This window comes from Notothenia rossii (assembly GCF_949606895.1).
Source record: "Notothenia rossii genome assembly, chromosome: 5".
Taxonomy (NCBI): Eukaryota; Metazoa; Chordata; class Actinopteri; order Perciformes; family Nototheniidae; genus Notothenia; species Notothenia rossii.
The window spans coordinates 3,995,911-4,011,838 of record NC_136903.1 but is presented as its reverse complement, the minus strand read 5'-3'; the positions used below and the strand labels follow the sequence as shown (position 1 = coordinate 4,011,838).

Sequence of the window (15,928 nt, the reverse complement as noted above, 5' to 3'; positions counted from 1 at the left end):
CGAGCCTCAAAAGTTGAACATTGTTCAACTTTAAGCCGATAGATGCTCGTGATGCTTGCAAAGCCATGCCATGCTCTCCACAATGCAGTTCGGCGAAGATTAAAAATCTTCTACGTCATCCCATTCAAGAGAATGGGCGAATCGTTGAAAGCATTTTTCGATGCCTGTAGTGTAGACGGACCGTTAGTTCTGAATTAAAGACAAATGTTTAAAAGAGAACTCAAAGGATTTTGAACTCGGCTTTAGTATAAAATATTCCAGAATGAAGTCCTTGTTGGTGCATCCCTTTTGAATTTGTACCTAAACATCATTCAATTCTCCTTCGGTTCTTCTAACTGTATTTATTTATGTGTGACTGTGATCGTGCGTCTCGTAACGAGGTGTCTCCTTGTGTCTGTACCTGCAGAGTCATGGAGGCCTGTCCGGAGGAGGATGAAAACGATTTCTCCGATCTGAACGACTCAGAGTTGATGGAGATCTGGAGCACGCCACCTGAGTCCATCGGTATGAATCTATGTTGGATAGATCTATAATTGATCAGTCTTTCCACTAAACCATCGACTGTAACAGAGGAGAAACTCATGCTAGTGATAGCATTCAGCTCACATTGTTTATGGAGAGATCGATTTATCTTTGGATTACAGAGAGACAGTCCTGATGTACAATAACTTCACTTATTAAGAATTTATTTCATCCGTTTGAAATTGATCTTCCCTCTCCATATTGAAGGGGAAATCTGTTGTTGAAGAAGTTTCTTTATTGTGTTTTGACACATTTGTGTTTTTATATTTAATCGTTTTGTGAACTTAAGTGCGTTTCTCCTAATGGAAGTGTTTTGAGGCGCGTTTGCATCCGTCAGCCACTGTATTGAACATTAGGAAAACATCTAAACTGAACTGAAATACAGATTGGATCGTTGTTGCTCTTGTTTTTCCAGCAAACCTCCTTCATATAGTCTGCCTAAAATGACTTAAATATACAAAAGTGGATGCCAATTCCTCCGTATTCAAGGAGAAATTGGCCTCCACTTTATCACTCTGTGTTGGAAATTGAAAAGGTTGAACGACAACCAATTTTAGGTAATTTTCTCCTCTATTTGCCCATATCCCCAAAAACCAAAAATATTTTCATTGCGTGACTAAAATCCAAAGAAGAAAGAATGGTGAGACTCCATATGAGTTATCTACCATAGCCCTAGATTGGAGCGGTTCGACTGTAGTTGCTGGGTGCATTGAGTCAAACCCTACAACGGGTACATGTTACCACACGGGAAGAACATACAGCCCCTCTTAACCGGTACAATATTTCTGTACTTTCAATAGTAAATGAATACCTTTGAACAAAAACACACAACACATCTCTTTTAAATGCAAACAAATAATATATTTAATAGTTCAAGAACAGTGAGTCCCATGTGAGTGAAAAAGAGTAATCAATATAGTCCAACAAAAATAATATGATCCACAAACCTCCGTTCCAGGTTATCTTTGTACAGTTCCCGGTTATTCCAAAAAAATAATCCACATATCGTATTAGTTTCAGTTCAGTTCACCAACCACAGACAACACATCTTCGTTTGACTTCCCCATCCGCCCCACACGACACTTTAAATAAATACGGATGACCCTGCTTCGTGTAGTCCGGTCTGAGTGAAAAGTCCAGGCGCGGTCTTTATGCCGTCTGACTATACTCCCAACCCGGAAGTGTCAGCGCCTGCCTGCGTTCTATTTACACGTCCTTGCGGTGCTCTCAGCAGCAGAGAGAAAGTGATCCAGCGGGGCCGAGCACCAGCTCCGATAGAGGGTTTCCCCCCCGTGACCACATTAGAAATGTAAAAGTTGAAAAGGTTAAACGACAGCAGATGTTATGTCATTATTATTTATGTTTCTTCCATATGGGAAATGATGTTTTGTTTTAATGTATTTTTCTATTAAACATGACTTGGGAAGGAAAAGTCTAAATTGTTTTGGTTTGGGATCCATCATAACACTAACTGGTATTGTCATCAACACTTGGGAATTGGGAAATGATGTTTCTTAAGTCAGGCTCTGTCAGACTTCTTTTACTACAAAACAAGACGAAGAAATATAATCCCAAATATCTTTATTGCGTGAATGAAATGTCTAGTTTTTGTATTTGCATCGTTTTTTAAACTTAAGTGCGTTTCTCCTAACGGAAATTATTTGGGACTTGTTTCCATCTGTTGGCTACCATATTAAACACTAGGAAAACATCTAAACCTTACGTGATTAAATCATTGTTAAACCTTCATATACCGTAGTCTACCTAAAATGGCCAAACTATACAAAAGTTGTGGCCTATTACCTATTACCTATTACCTTACATGTCACATGTTAGAGGCTTCTATCCAAAGGGACTTACATACATGCAGTACTGAGGACAATCCCCACAGGAGCAATTTGGGGTGAAGTGTCTCAGGGACACAACGACATGCTGACTGCAGTGGGACTCGAACTTGCTATCCCCTGATTCGAAGTCCAGCACACTACGCACTGAGCCACAGCCTCCTTCCATATTCAAGGAGAAATTGGCATCCACTTTATCTCTCGTCGTTGGAAATTGAAAATGTAACATCATCCTCTTTTGTGTTTTTCCAAAAAACTCAAAAATCCAAAATATTTGTTTTGCGTGAGTGAAATCTGAAGAAGACAGAGTGCTGTAAGTGCTGCCCGCCCGCTGCTCTTTGATTAGATAACGTCTGCTAGGAGCGTAAATCTGAGCTTCCTGACGGCTCACACGGAGAGATTTTTAGGAAGAGGAAGAAGAGGAGGAAGAGGAGGAAGAGGAGAGAGGCTGGACTGAAGCTGCAGGAGATGCTTCCATTAGAGGTGCGTCTAAAAGCCCACGCTTCAGCGGGGATGAAATAGAAAGTCCAAACTTGGACAGTGACCTACAGGTTTACACACACACACACACACACACACACACACACACACACACACACACACACACACACACACACACACACACACACACACACACACACACACACACACGCTGAGCGGCTCCGTTAGAGCTGCAGCTGTGTGCAGAGCTGCAGGCATGATTTCTGTTGTGCAACTCTTAAAATATCTGTTTCTTCACAGGAGCAAAAACAAACAGTCTTTCTAAAAGTGACTTCTTTATCAACAATGTGCACGGACTAAAGTCACTCTTTCTGTTTTTGTTTTTTTATCAGAGCCAAGTCTTTTAAGGGCACCGATTTCAGAGTCTGCACGAGGAGAAGGTAAAAAGGATATTCAATGAATTACTTCAAGCCACTGATATTACGAATATACCTTAAAATAAGTAAAAGCTAATTCAAAGTATAGTTTTAACCCTTATGTTGTGTTCGAGTCTCCCGTGACCCGTTTCAAGTTAAAATGATATATAATAACTACGCTCTAGTTTTTTGTATCGGAACAAGACTTCATGATATCCTCCAGAACAGCTATATCAACACTACAAAACAGATTTTGACCATTTTAGCCAAGTCTGAGTTCTGGTCTGGGGAGACCCAGCAGAGTTGTTTTGGGTGACTCGAGGTCAAATTTTGCCCAATCAAGATCCATCTTTGACTTTAGACACCCCCCCCCCCCTTCATCCACTATAAAAATCATTTTTTTTCGAAACATGCACCTGGTCTCCCCTCCCTCTGCCTCCCTCCCCCACGGGAACTCCACCTTTCTCAAAGAATATGTACACTAACACTTCAACCTGAACTCACACATGCATGTGTGCAATATGTGTAATGTCTTTTGGGGCCATAACATTAAATGACAACCGGATTGTACGGTTATGAATGCATTATAAGTTAGTTATGATGTAGTTAAAACAATTTTGGATGATAGTCATTATTTTTAGTGTTTTGGACTGAGATCAATCATGGGTCAGAATTGACCCGCGAACAATCATGAACGGAGAAGCTTTCGAACACAACACAAGGTTAAGACAATTTGTTTCCTTTGCTATTATACATCAATCTTGACCTCATTGCATTCAATGTTGTATTCCAAACTACGCACTCTTTTTAATGTAAGCAATATTTTGTTAAGAAGTTAGTTTCTCAGTGTTTTCTAAATTATTATTACTTCTGTATTGTATTCTCTTTTTATAATTTTGTATGTTCATTTATTTATTTATTTGTATTTATGTGCAACGTCTATTTTAATGCTGCTTTACTGAAAAAAGTTTCCCAATTTATGAAGAATGAAATATAGGTGTATATATATATATATGTTCTAATAATCTATAACGCTTGTAAATGTTTTGCTTTTACTTGCAGTGATATAACTGATCCTTTTCGATCGATGAAATATGTTCTAGTAGAAACGGGAAATTCAAATGTTTTTTAGGTTTTTTTAAGCTATTTTTGATATTTTCTTGAATCTGCTGCTCTCTAATTTTGTAGAATAAAAAAGAAGATCTAAAGAACTTTTTAATTAAAAAACGAAATATGGTTTGAACCAAGTCGGTTTCAGTCCCTGGTGTTTCCTCTGTTTCTGTTTGTAGATGCTGGAACATCGGAGAGCATCAACACAAGCTGCAGCAGCTCCACAGGTCTGCAAGCAAAAGCCTTTATATTCCTTTCTTAGTGGTTAGTTATGACATGTTGAGGGAGGGGTACATGTTGAGGGAGGGGTACATGTTGAGGGGGGGTACGTGTTGAGGGGGGGGGGTACTTGTTGAGGCAGGGGTACATGTTGAGGGAGGGGTACATGTTGAGGCGGGGGTACATGTTGAAGGAGGGGTACATGTTGAGGGAGGGGTACATGTTGAGGCGGGGGTACATGTTGAGAGAGGGGGTACATGTTGAGGGAGGGGTACGTGTTGAGGGAGGGGTACATGTTGAGGGAGGGGTACATGTTGAGGGGGGGGGGTACATGTTGAGGCAGGGGTACATGTTGAGGGAGGGGTACATGTTGAGAGAGGGGGTACATGTTGAGAGAGGGGGTACATGTTGAGAGAGGGGGTACATGTTGAGAGAGGGGTACATGTTGAGAGAGGGGTACACGTTGAGGCGGGGGTACTTGTTGAGGGGGGGTACGTGTTGAGGGAGGGGTACATGTTGAGGGAGGGGTACGTGTTGAGGGGGGGTACATGTTGAGGGCGGGGTACATGTTGAGGCAGGGGTACATGTTGAGGGAGGGGTACGTGTTGAGGCAGGGGTACATGTTGAGGGAGGGGTACGTGTTGAGGGAGGGGTACGTGTTGAGGCAGGGGTACATGTTGAGGGAGGGGTACGTGTTGAGGGAGGGGTACATGTTGAGGCGGGGGTACATGTTGAGGCAGGGGTACATGTTGAGGGGGGGGTAAGTTTTGAGGGAGGGGTACATGTTGAGGGGGGGTACGTGTTGAGGGGGGGTACGTGTTGAGGGAGGGGTACATGTTGAGGGAGGGGTACATGTTGAGGCGGGGGTACATGTTGAGGGGGGGGGTACATGTTGAGGGGGGGGGTACGTGTTGAGGCAGGGGTACATGTTGAGGGAGGGGTACATGTTGAGGCGGGGGTACATGTTGAGGGAGGGGTACATGTTGAGGGAGGGGTACATGTTGAGGGAGGGGGTACATGTTGAGGCGGGGGTACATGTTGAGGCAGGGGTACATGTTGAGGGAGGGGTACATGTTGAGGGAGGGGTACATGTTGAGGGAGGGGTACATGTTGAGGTGGGGGTACATGTTGAGGGAGGGGTACGTGTTGAGGGAGGGGTACGTGTTGAAGGAGGGGTACATGTTGAGGCGGGGGTACATGTTGAGGGAGGGGTACATGTTGAGGCGGGGGTACATGTTGAGGGGGGGTACATGTTGAGGGAGGGGTACATGTTGAGGCGGGGGTACATGTTGAGTGGGGGGTACATGTTGAGGCAGGGGTACATGTTCAGGGGGGGGTACATGTTGAAGGAGGGGTACATGTTGACGGAGAGGTACATGGTGAGGGAGGGCAACATGTTGAGGGGGGGGTACATGTTGAGGGAGGGGTACATGTTGAGGCGGGGGTACATGTTGAGGGCGGGGTACATGTTGAGGCGGGGGTACATGTTGAGGCAGGGGTACGTGTTGAGGGAGGGGTACATGTTGAGGGGGGGGGTACGTGTTGAGGCAGGGGTACATGTTGCGGGAGGGGTACATGTTGAACGAGGGGTACATGTTGAGGGGGGGTACATGTTGAGGCAGTGGTACATTTTGAGGGAGGGGTACATGTTCAGGGGGGGGTACATGATGTCAGATTGAGGAAAACATTCACCAGGAGAGTCTTCTTGACTGATAGAAGGAATTCTGGGAGGTGGAGCTTAGACTTTCCGACTTTCAATGTTAAGGACCACCCTACGTGAGGCTAATGTTGTTGGAATTTGAATAAAATTCACCAAGAGAGTTTTCTTGACTCGTATAACGAATTCCGGTGGCTTAAAATAAATGAATTTGAAAAAGTACATGGCACTAAGGACCACCCTAATGTACACTTTACAAAACCTGTACCCTTATACTGGTATATTTTGTATTTATTTTGTTTAGCACACGGTGGAAAGAAGCAGGGAAAAGAACATCTTATTTTACCTTCCCCTTCTTAGAAGAAAGATGAAATAACCAAAAAAAAGTAAAATAAAAGCAATACTCTTTCAGTCACAGTTGCTTACAAACACTGAAACATAAAACCAGAACACAATCTAAAGTCAACTTAATGCTGTCTATTTACTGTGTGTGTGTGTGTGTGTGTGTGTGTGTGTGTGTGTGTGTGTGTGTGTGTGTGTGTGTGTGTGTGTGTCAGAGAGACGCTGTGATCACGACACACACTCGGTGTCTCTCTCCCAGGTGAAGCGCTCCGGTCCGGCTGGAGTTCATCACGTCAGAGTCCAGCTGAGATCCTACGAGCCTCAGAGACTCCACCAGTCTCTGAAGCTGTACTGCAGCAAGTGCTCTACAATGTAGGAACTCACTCACACACACACACACACACATACACACACACACACACACACACACACACACACACACACATCACTCACACTAACAACAAGTTACACTAACTGTTAAATTAAATATTCCCCCTCTGGTCTCAGGCAGGAAGTCCCAGATGACGAAATGTTGGCGGGTCTCTTCTCCGAGGCGTCACGAGACTCCGGCCCCTTCAGACCCCCTGCCTGGGCGGTCTCTGGGCAGGTTGATGTCCCCGGAAACCCCCCGGGATCCAAGACACGAACTCTGGGAGTCCACCTGTCCACTGGGTTCATGGCCAAGCAGCTCCTCTTCCTCATGGGTAACACAACCAACAGTTAAAATGTTATATTCAAGATTTAAAGAGTCCTCTCCTGCTGATGTTCAGGTGTATATCAGTATGTAGTGTCTCTACTTTAAAGAGTCCTCTCCTGCTGATGTTCAGGTGTATATCAGTATGTAGTGTCTCTACTTTAAAGAGTCCTCTCCTGCTGATGTTCAGGTGTATATCAGTATGTAGTGTCTCTACTTTAAAGAGTCCTCTCCTGCTGATGTTCAGGTGTATATCAGTATGTAGTGTCTCTACTTTAAAGAGTCCTCTCCTGCTGATGTTCAGGTGTATATCAGTATGTAGTGTCTCTACTTTAAAGAGTCCTCTCCTGCTGATGTTCAGGTGTATATCAGTATGTAGTGTCTCTACTTTAAAGAGTCCTCTCCTGCTGATGTTCAGGTGTATATCAGTATGTAGTGTCTCTACTTTAAAGAGTTCTCTCCTGCTGATGTCCAGGTGTATATCAGTATGTAGTGTCTCTACTTTAAAGAGTCCTCTCCTGCTGATGTTCAGGTGTATATCAGTATGTAGTGTCTCTACTTTAAAGAGTCCTCTCCTGCTGATGTTCAGGTGTATATCAGTATGTAGTGTCTCTACTTTAAAGAGTCCTCTCCTGCTGATGTTCAGGTGTATATCAGTATGTAGTGTCTCTACTTTAAAGAGTCCTCTCCTGCTGATGTATATCAGTATGTAGTGTCTCTACTTTAAAGAGTCCTCTCCTGCTGATGTTCAGGTGTATATCAGTATGTAGTGTCTCTACTTTAAAGAGTCCTCTCCTGCTGATGTTCAGGTGTATATCAGTGTGTAGTGTCTCTACTTTAAAGAGTCCTCTCATGCTGATGTTCAGGTGTATATCAGTATGTAGTGTCTCTACTTTAAAGAGTCCTCTCCTGCTGATGTTCAGGTGTATATCAGTATGTAGTGTCTCTACTTTAAAGAGTCCTCTCCTGCTGATGTCCAACCCCCAAAAAGCATAGTATGGCCTCTTCAAGTTTTTCTCTGTGCACCAGACCCCTGTTGACAGAGTTTTTTTGTTGTTGCAGGTTCCTCTCTGGAGGAAATGTGTGTCCTCTCGTCCAGTTACCAGAACATCGTCCCTGTGAGGTCGTCTGGAGGTCAACTGACTCTGCTCCACCCGTCTGCCCCGTTCCTGTTCAGAGGCACGAGGACATACTACGGGTACAATTCACTTATTATACTGTTTTTCATCAATATATCACAGGTGTCAGATATATACAGAACCTGTCTCTGATTGGCTGAAACACCAAACAGATCATTGCAGCATTACCCATAATCCCCTCTGTTTCAGCCCTGTTTCCAAAGTGCTGATTCTCTGTCTGTTACTTTAGATGAAAATAAGGAGCCCCTCCCCACGCCCCTCTGAGAGACATTTGGTTACAAAGAACTCAATGGTGCTCTAGGAGGAGATTCAGGTGATAAGGGGGGGGGGGGGGGGGTTACCTTGGTTGCTGATTGGCTAATGGTTACACAAGACAACACATCGTTATGACATCATAATGTGACCAAAATCTGATCAGCTCATTTTCAGACAGGTTTTTATAGAAATGGATCAAAAAGAGAGAGAATCTTTGTTTCACGTGTTGATGTAGAAGAGACGTGAAGAAGAGGGGACACATGTTGATGTAGAAGAGACATGAAGAAGAGGGGACACATGTTGATGTAGAAGAGACATGGAGAAGAGGGGACACATGTTGATGTAGAAGAGACATGAAGAAGAGGGGACACATGTTGATGTAGAAGAGACATGAAGAAGAGGGGACACATGTTGATGTAGAAGAGACATGAAGAAGAGGGGACACATGTTGATGTAGAAGAGACATGAAGAAGAGGGGACACATGTTGATGTAGAAGAGACATGAAGAAGAGGGGACACATGTTGATGTAGAAGAGACATGGAGAAGAGGGGACACATGTTGATGTAGAAGAGACATGAAGAAGAGGGGACACATGTTGATGTAGAAGAGACATGAAGAAAAGGGGACACATGTTGATGTAGAAGAGACATGAAGAAGAGGGGACACATGTTGATGTAGAAGAAACATGAAGAAGAGGGGACACATGTTGATGTAGAAGAGACATGAAGAAGAGGGGACACATGTTGATGTAGAAGAGACATGAAGAAGAGGGGACACATGTTGATGTAGAAGAGACATGAAGAAGAGGGGACACATGTTGATGTAGAAGAGACATGAAGAAGAGGGGACACATGTTGATGTAGAAGAGACATGAAGAAGAGGGGACACATGTTGATGTAGAAGAGACATGAAGAAGAGGGGACACATGTTGATGTAGAAGAGACATGAAGAAGAGGGGACACATGTTGATGTAGAAGAGACATGAAGAAGAGGGGACACATGTTGATGTAGAAGGTGACCTTTAAATGCCCGTGCTGTAGGGAATCGGACACACAGTAACACCCAAACATGAAGTCATTAAAATGGCTCTTACAATGAGCATTAGCCCCGAAAAGCTCCGGTCCTCTTGATGTGTCCTGTGTGTTTCAGGTGTGAGCGATGCTCTGAGGCTGCAGTGAGGGAACCTCTGTGTGCAGGAGAAGGCAAAACACTGGATGAGAAGATCATCGCAGAAGGTGAGAGAGAGAAGTGTGTGTGTGTGTGTGTGTGTGTGTGTGTGTGTGTGTGTGTGTGTGTGTGTGTGTGTGTGTGTGTGTGTGTGTGTGTGTGTGTGTGTGTGTGTGTGTGTGTGTGTGTGTGTGTGTGTGTGTGTGTGTGTGTGTGTGTGTGTGTGTGTGTGTGTGTGTGTGTGTGTGTGTGTGTGTGTGTGTGTGTGTGTGTGTGTGTTTTAACGCCTCCTCTGGTTCCTCAGCTCTGGGTGTGGTCCCGCTGCGTTTCGTCCTCCTGATGAAGCTCGAGCTGCAGGACGTTTCCGACTCGCTGCACGTCTTCCTGTGGAGAAGCGCCGTGAGTTACACCCCGTTTAAAAAGCTGCTGACTCAGGATCAGCAGAGATTAGATCATGAGGAGGAGAGATTAAAAAGTTACTGCTGTGTGTCGTAGGATGCATTCACACCTGATAGTCCGCTCTCTGCTGCGCACCAGACCACAGTTTGTTACATGGTTTCCTTTTTCAGAAGGTTCGGTTTGCGTTCACACGGCAAAACTCAAACAGACTATAAACTTTAAACACAAGTCATGTGCTCGGAAATGCTGTTCAGCCATTGGTCAGACATTAAGGGGGTCAAAACGCAAATCCCGGCTATTTCTACCGGAGCCTCCGCCATGGAGCATCGGCACTTTCGGCAGGTTATTCTCATGCTGCTGTTAATCTGGAGATCAACAGACACTAGCGGCCCGCGCATATGATTATATAATCAGACAACGTCCGTTAAAAAACATTATAACACATATAATGAGACGTTCTGCAGTCAGGAGGGGGTTTCACCGACTGCAGGTGTTCTTACTTTTATGTAGTTGACGGAGCATTTTGACTTTACACGACACCGTTCAACACTTCATTCTGCTTCACTCTTTAACTAAACAACCGCGGATATCTTGAAAGACTCTTTCGCTAAAGATTTTGAAGATATCCGCGTTCTTGTGACACGTAAATACTACGCTTCCTATGTTTTGGTGCAGACTGCGTTCACACCAGCAATGAACCGCTCCAGAGTTCACTAGCAAGCGCTCCGAGACCACCTCTTTAAGGCGGACCAGAGTCCGGTTGTTTAGTTCACTTAAGAGGTCTCGGACTGCGTTCACACCGACCCAAATGAACCGCACCAAGCGGCTAAACGCACCAGGGTTCGATTCAACCGGACTATACAAGGCGGGTGTGAATGCACTCTTAATGTATATATATGGCCCTACTGTGACCTGCATGTGTGTGTGTGTTATTCGTCACTGTGTGCGCAACTAAATTCATTTCCTCTGATAATAAATACTTTTTTTTATCATGGGGAAAATGTAACAGGTAAAATAGAATAACATATTTTAATGCATGAGAAGCAAAGATGTGCAATAAAATAAAAATATTGATATTGATTTATGTGAAAGAAAAAGATCATTTCAAACAAAGTTACATTAAAAGTATTTATGTTAATGAAAGAATACAAATGTACAATAAAAGATCAATTGAAATAAAAGGAATACAAATATTTATAAAAACACAAGTTAAATAAAAAATGTGATATAAAAAGAACAATTAAAAAATAAGTATCCATCCATCCATCTTCTCCCGCTTATCCGTGGTCGGGTCGTGGAGGTAGCAGTTCCAGCAGAGAGCCCCAAACTTTCTTTCCCCTCATCAACCAGCTCTGACTGGGGGATCCCAAGGCGCTCCCAGGCCAGAGAAGAGATATAATCCCTCCACCTGGTTCTAGGTCTACCCCTTGGTCTCCTCCCAGCTGGACGTGCCTGGAACACCTCACTAGAGAGGCGCCCAGGTGGCATCCTAACTAGGTGGCATCCTAACTAGGTGGCATCCTAACTAGGTGGCATCCTAACTAGGTGCCTGAACCACCTCAACTGGCTCCTTTCGACGCGAAGGACGAGCGGTTCAACTCCGAGTCCCTCCCGGATGACTGAACTTCTCACCTTATCCCTAAGGGAGACGCCAGCCACCCTGCGGAGGAAACCCATCTCGGCCGCTTGTATATATAATATTTATATGAACATAACATAAGTTAAAGAAAAGTGTGCCAATAAAAGAAAATAGGATATAAATATTAAAATAAACAAAATTGAAAATGTGCAATAAAGATTTGTATAGATAACAGAAGTTGAATTAAAAAGGTGAAATAAAAAACACATTCAAATTTAAAAAAGATTCTTGTAGGAATGATATGATGAGGGAGTCTGTTTTCTCCGGCTCTAAATACGTGGATTGATATGTTTGAACTGACGGCAAAGACTAATTTTATATCAGGGAAAATAACAAGGAACGTTTTGATACATGAAATCTAAACTCTTCTGCAGAGATCTGAAGTTCTGACATCAAATAAACATCTTAACGGGAAAAAACAAATGATGAAACCACCGGAAACTGTTCAGAAAGAGTTGTGTATATTGTAATGAGTGATGACGATGATGATGATGATGATGATTATGACGATTATGTTTTGTCTCTCATCAGGAGGAGTTCTTCGGCGTGTCAGCGGAGGACGCGGCAGCCAATCAGGAGGCTCAGGACATAATCAGCCAATCAATGGACTCCCTCTGTCCAGCAGGGGGCAGCACCGGTACATCTGTTATTATTACATTACATTCAGGGTTCGTACAGTCATTAAAAACCTGGAAAAGTCAAGGAAATGTAACTAAAGTTCCATCAAATATCATTTATATTTTATCTAATCGCCAAAAATAGTAATACTATAATGATAATAAATACTGTATCGTATAGTAAGGAAATGTAAAATGGCAATTAACTGTCGAGGTATTTTGCTGGGGAGAGATGTTTACAATCACGCCCTCTAGTTGATTTGTTTTAGATAGGCACAACATGTTTCATATGCAGACCTTATTTTCCTGTTCCATGTTAAAATAAACAGTTTTCAGTGGTACCGCTGAGAAAGAGTGATTTCTTTGGTCATGGAGAATTAGGTAAAGGTCCTGGAGAAGTCATTGAAAATCATTGGTGAAAAAGTGTATGAACCAAGCCCCCAGGAAGTGCGCCGGACTCTTTGAGGAGAATATTCGTTGTGGCCAAACGGCGGTACTACACTTCCGTTTGGTTGCTGGGCCCAGAAACACTTTTTCCCATTGACTTACATGGGGAAAGAGTGGTCTGTAAATCGTTGCATAATTTTTTTTAAACTAAATAAACTACCCAGTATGAACGTTTGTATAGCCTTTATTAAAAACATTCGGTCCTCAAGTTGTCAAATGTGCTAATAACGTTATTCTGAGAGTTATTTTCCTCAGCATTATGAACGGGGATCCAACCCACGGGACCGCGCCGCCCGGCACGTTCATGTGACGTGTTCAGTACTACATAAGTTGTACCTTTACCCATGGATGCACAATAAGAACGGAATATATGATTATATTAATACTTTCGTGACGTTTCGCTCTCAAAAGTTGGGCCATTATGTCCTCATGCTCCAATGAGCAGCTCTCATAGGAAAGAACGAGGCCCCGCCTCCCACGCTGTATCCAGTTCTTATTATACATCCATGAGATGAACCCTGTGCATCACATTCATTCAAACAGCTGGAGAAAAGAGATGAAAGTCCTGCAGCCACATCACTGACATTATACACGAGTTACTGGCTGTTACATCTGCTTATTTAGACGAGTAGATACACAGATCAGCCTTTCGTGGATTAGGGAGGAAGACATATGATAGGAAGTGCATCGTAAACACAATCAAAGTATAAACCAGAGTCAGTTGGATGAGCAACTGGTTTGGTTCTCTCCTAGAATATGAAAAAAAAATGTCAAGTGACGTTAGCTAAATACAGGTAGTTTGCTGATGGGCTTTCCTCCTTTTCATATAATATAATTTCCCGATATTTTTCCTATAATTTCCCGATATTTGAGAAAAAAACACACTTTCTTTAATAATGCAATTTAACACAGAGTGAATTATTGATTTACAAACGTGAACCTTGTAGGTAAAGTTTCCCATGAAGCAACACATGCACTGTTTTGAGTTTCTTGTACCTTTTTAAAGAAGGAGTAAAACTCGTTGGTTGAACCCAGGGGCGGACTGGCCATCGGGACGTTCGGGACGAGTCACGATGGGCCGGTACTGAAGTGGGCCGCTCGGACACGATGTGCGCCGGTCGGATACATTTACTAACGGTATTCACTTGCGGCACCGAGGTGGGCCGGTCGGATAAGTCACTAGCACAGCCCCCACCCCGTTGACAATTTACTAGCGGTGATTACTTGCGGTACCGGAGTGGGCCGGCGGTCCCGGGAGTGGGCTGGCGGTCCCGGGAGTGGGCCGGCGGTCCCGGAGTGGGCCGGCGGTCCCGGAGTGGGCCGGAGAGTCCGGGGCTGATTTGTAGTCTTTGAACCTGTTCACCATCACGAGCATAAATCAGTTTTTCGGTAATAGAATAGAATATATCTTTATTGTCATCATCGTCGTCGTCGTTGATCGTCATCAACGACATTTCTCTGATAACTCTCACTGCAGTAAAAAATAGACATAAATAAATAAATAAGTGGTAAAAGCAGAGGTAGTAGCGATGACAGTGCAACGAGATAAAATGGTCAATGTGCATATTTACACTTAGTCGAAAAACGTTAATTGTACGAAGCTGTATAATTGTAGAGTATTTCTGACTGTGTGTTCACAAAAGGTTCTAGTAACCAAAGTAGTGAGTCCATGTGTTTCATATCGATGTTCTGTTCCCTCAGCTGAGCGTCCATGGATGGATCTTTGTCTGACAAAGTACCAAAGTGTGGAGGACGAGGGTCTGAACCAAATCTGCTACCAGATCAGCCACAGCACCTTCACCCGACCGTCAGCGCCTCCCAACCCGACCGTCAGCGCCTCCCAACGCTAACCCCGCCTGATTTAAAGGCCGTCGTTAAAACCTACAGAAGAAAAAAAACTGTTCCTGTTTTAATCTTGGTGTTTTTTACATTAACGTTGCTGTTTATTTGTATTTATTGGATTAAACTGTACATAAATGTTGCTGCCAAAATGTGTAAAACTGACATCTGACTGTTTTTAATAACGTTTTTCAATAAAGAGTCATTTGCTTTTACATCAAACTGTTTTGTGGAGTCACAGCGCCCTCTGCTGCTCAGCTGACCACATGACGCATGATTTATTTAACACTTGTTTTTATCCTTAATATATATTCTGCAGAGGGCAATCGCATGATGGTAAGTACAAAAATACAAACTGTATCGAGCAGATTTTGTTTTTTCTGGCTCTGCTGTCACATTTCCCTTTTTGTTTTTCATGTTATGCAGAGGTGAAAGAAAAGGAATTCACTAAAAGTCAAACTGCGTAAATGTTATCAACAAAATGTATTTAAAATATAAGTAAATGTAGTAATTTTGCAGTGTTTTAATATGATATCTGATGTTTCTGGGTTAGTGTTACCTCTAATCATTAACCCATGTTTGTATCATTTCGTTAACTCCGTGTGTTGCTGCTAGCATACATAACATACCTGACGGGGAAACGTCACTCGTGGACGGGGCTACAGAGCTACTAGACCAGGGGTGCCCACACTTTTTTGGCTGGTGAGCTACTTTTGAAATGACCAGCTAACCGAGGTCTACCAACCAAAAATAAAATCCCAAATTGCAAGGGTTGCTGAATAACACGTTTTATTTTTACATGGGATAACTACAATGGGGCTGCAACAAACGACTAATTTGATTATCGATTAATCTATAGATTAATGAAACGATTAATCGACTATTCGGACTACTGTGTGCCTTGCACAATTTCTCAAACGCTCTTATTTAGCCATCAACTTTTAGATTTAGTTTGAGGTTGTTTTAGGCATGTGGAAACTAACAATGAAGACAATAAAGATGAATACTTGATTCAAAAATACATATATTATTAAATTAACTTAACAAATTGTGAACAAAATTAACACTGCTTTTTATTTGAATTAAATAAATAATATTTCACATCAAAAGAAACAACAATGTTTTAACAAATCTTATTAAATAATCTTATGACAGAACTGGAAACAGAATAGCTGAAACT

The 15,928-nt window shown here is 42.9% G+C and overlaps 1 protein-coding gene across 1 annotated transcript; it reads left to right on the top strand.

Annotated features, from left to right (window-relative positions):
* Nucleotides 1-410: 410 nt before the first annotated feature.
* Nucleotides 411-14,963, top strand: LOC307038643 (protection of telomeres protein 1-like; the record flags this gene model as incomplete). The annotated part of the gene is made up of 10 exons (XM_079680204.1): nt 411-504; nt 3,200-3,247; nt 4,513-4,560; nt 6,767-6,923; nt 7,059-7,255; nt 8,308-8,443; nt 9,790-9,875; nt 10,112-10,206; nt 12,377-12,482; nt 14,611-14,963. The coding sequence occupies 10 exons, from the start codon at nt 411-413 to the stop codon at nt 14,757-14,759; spliced, it is 1,116 nt and encodes a 371-aa protein (XP_079536330.1). The 3' UTR covers nt 14,760-14,963.
* Between the last annotated feature and the right edge of the window lie 965 nt (nt 14,964-15,928).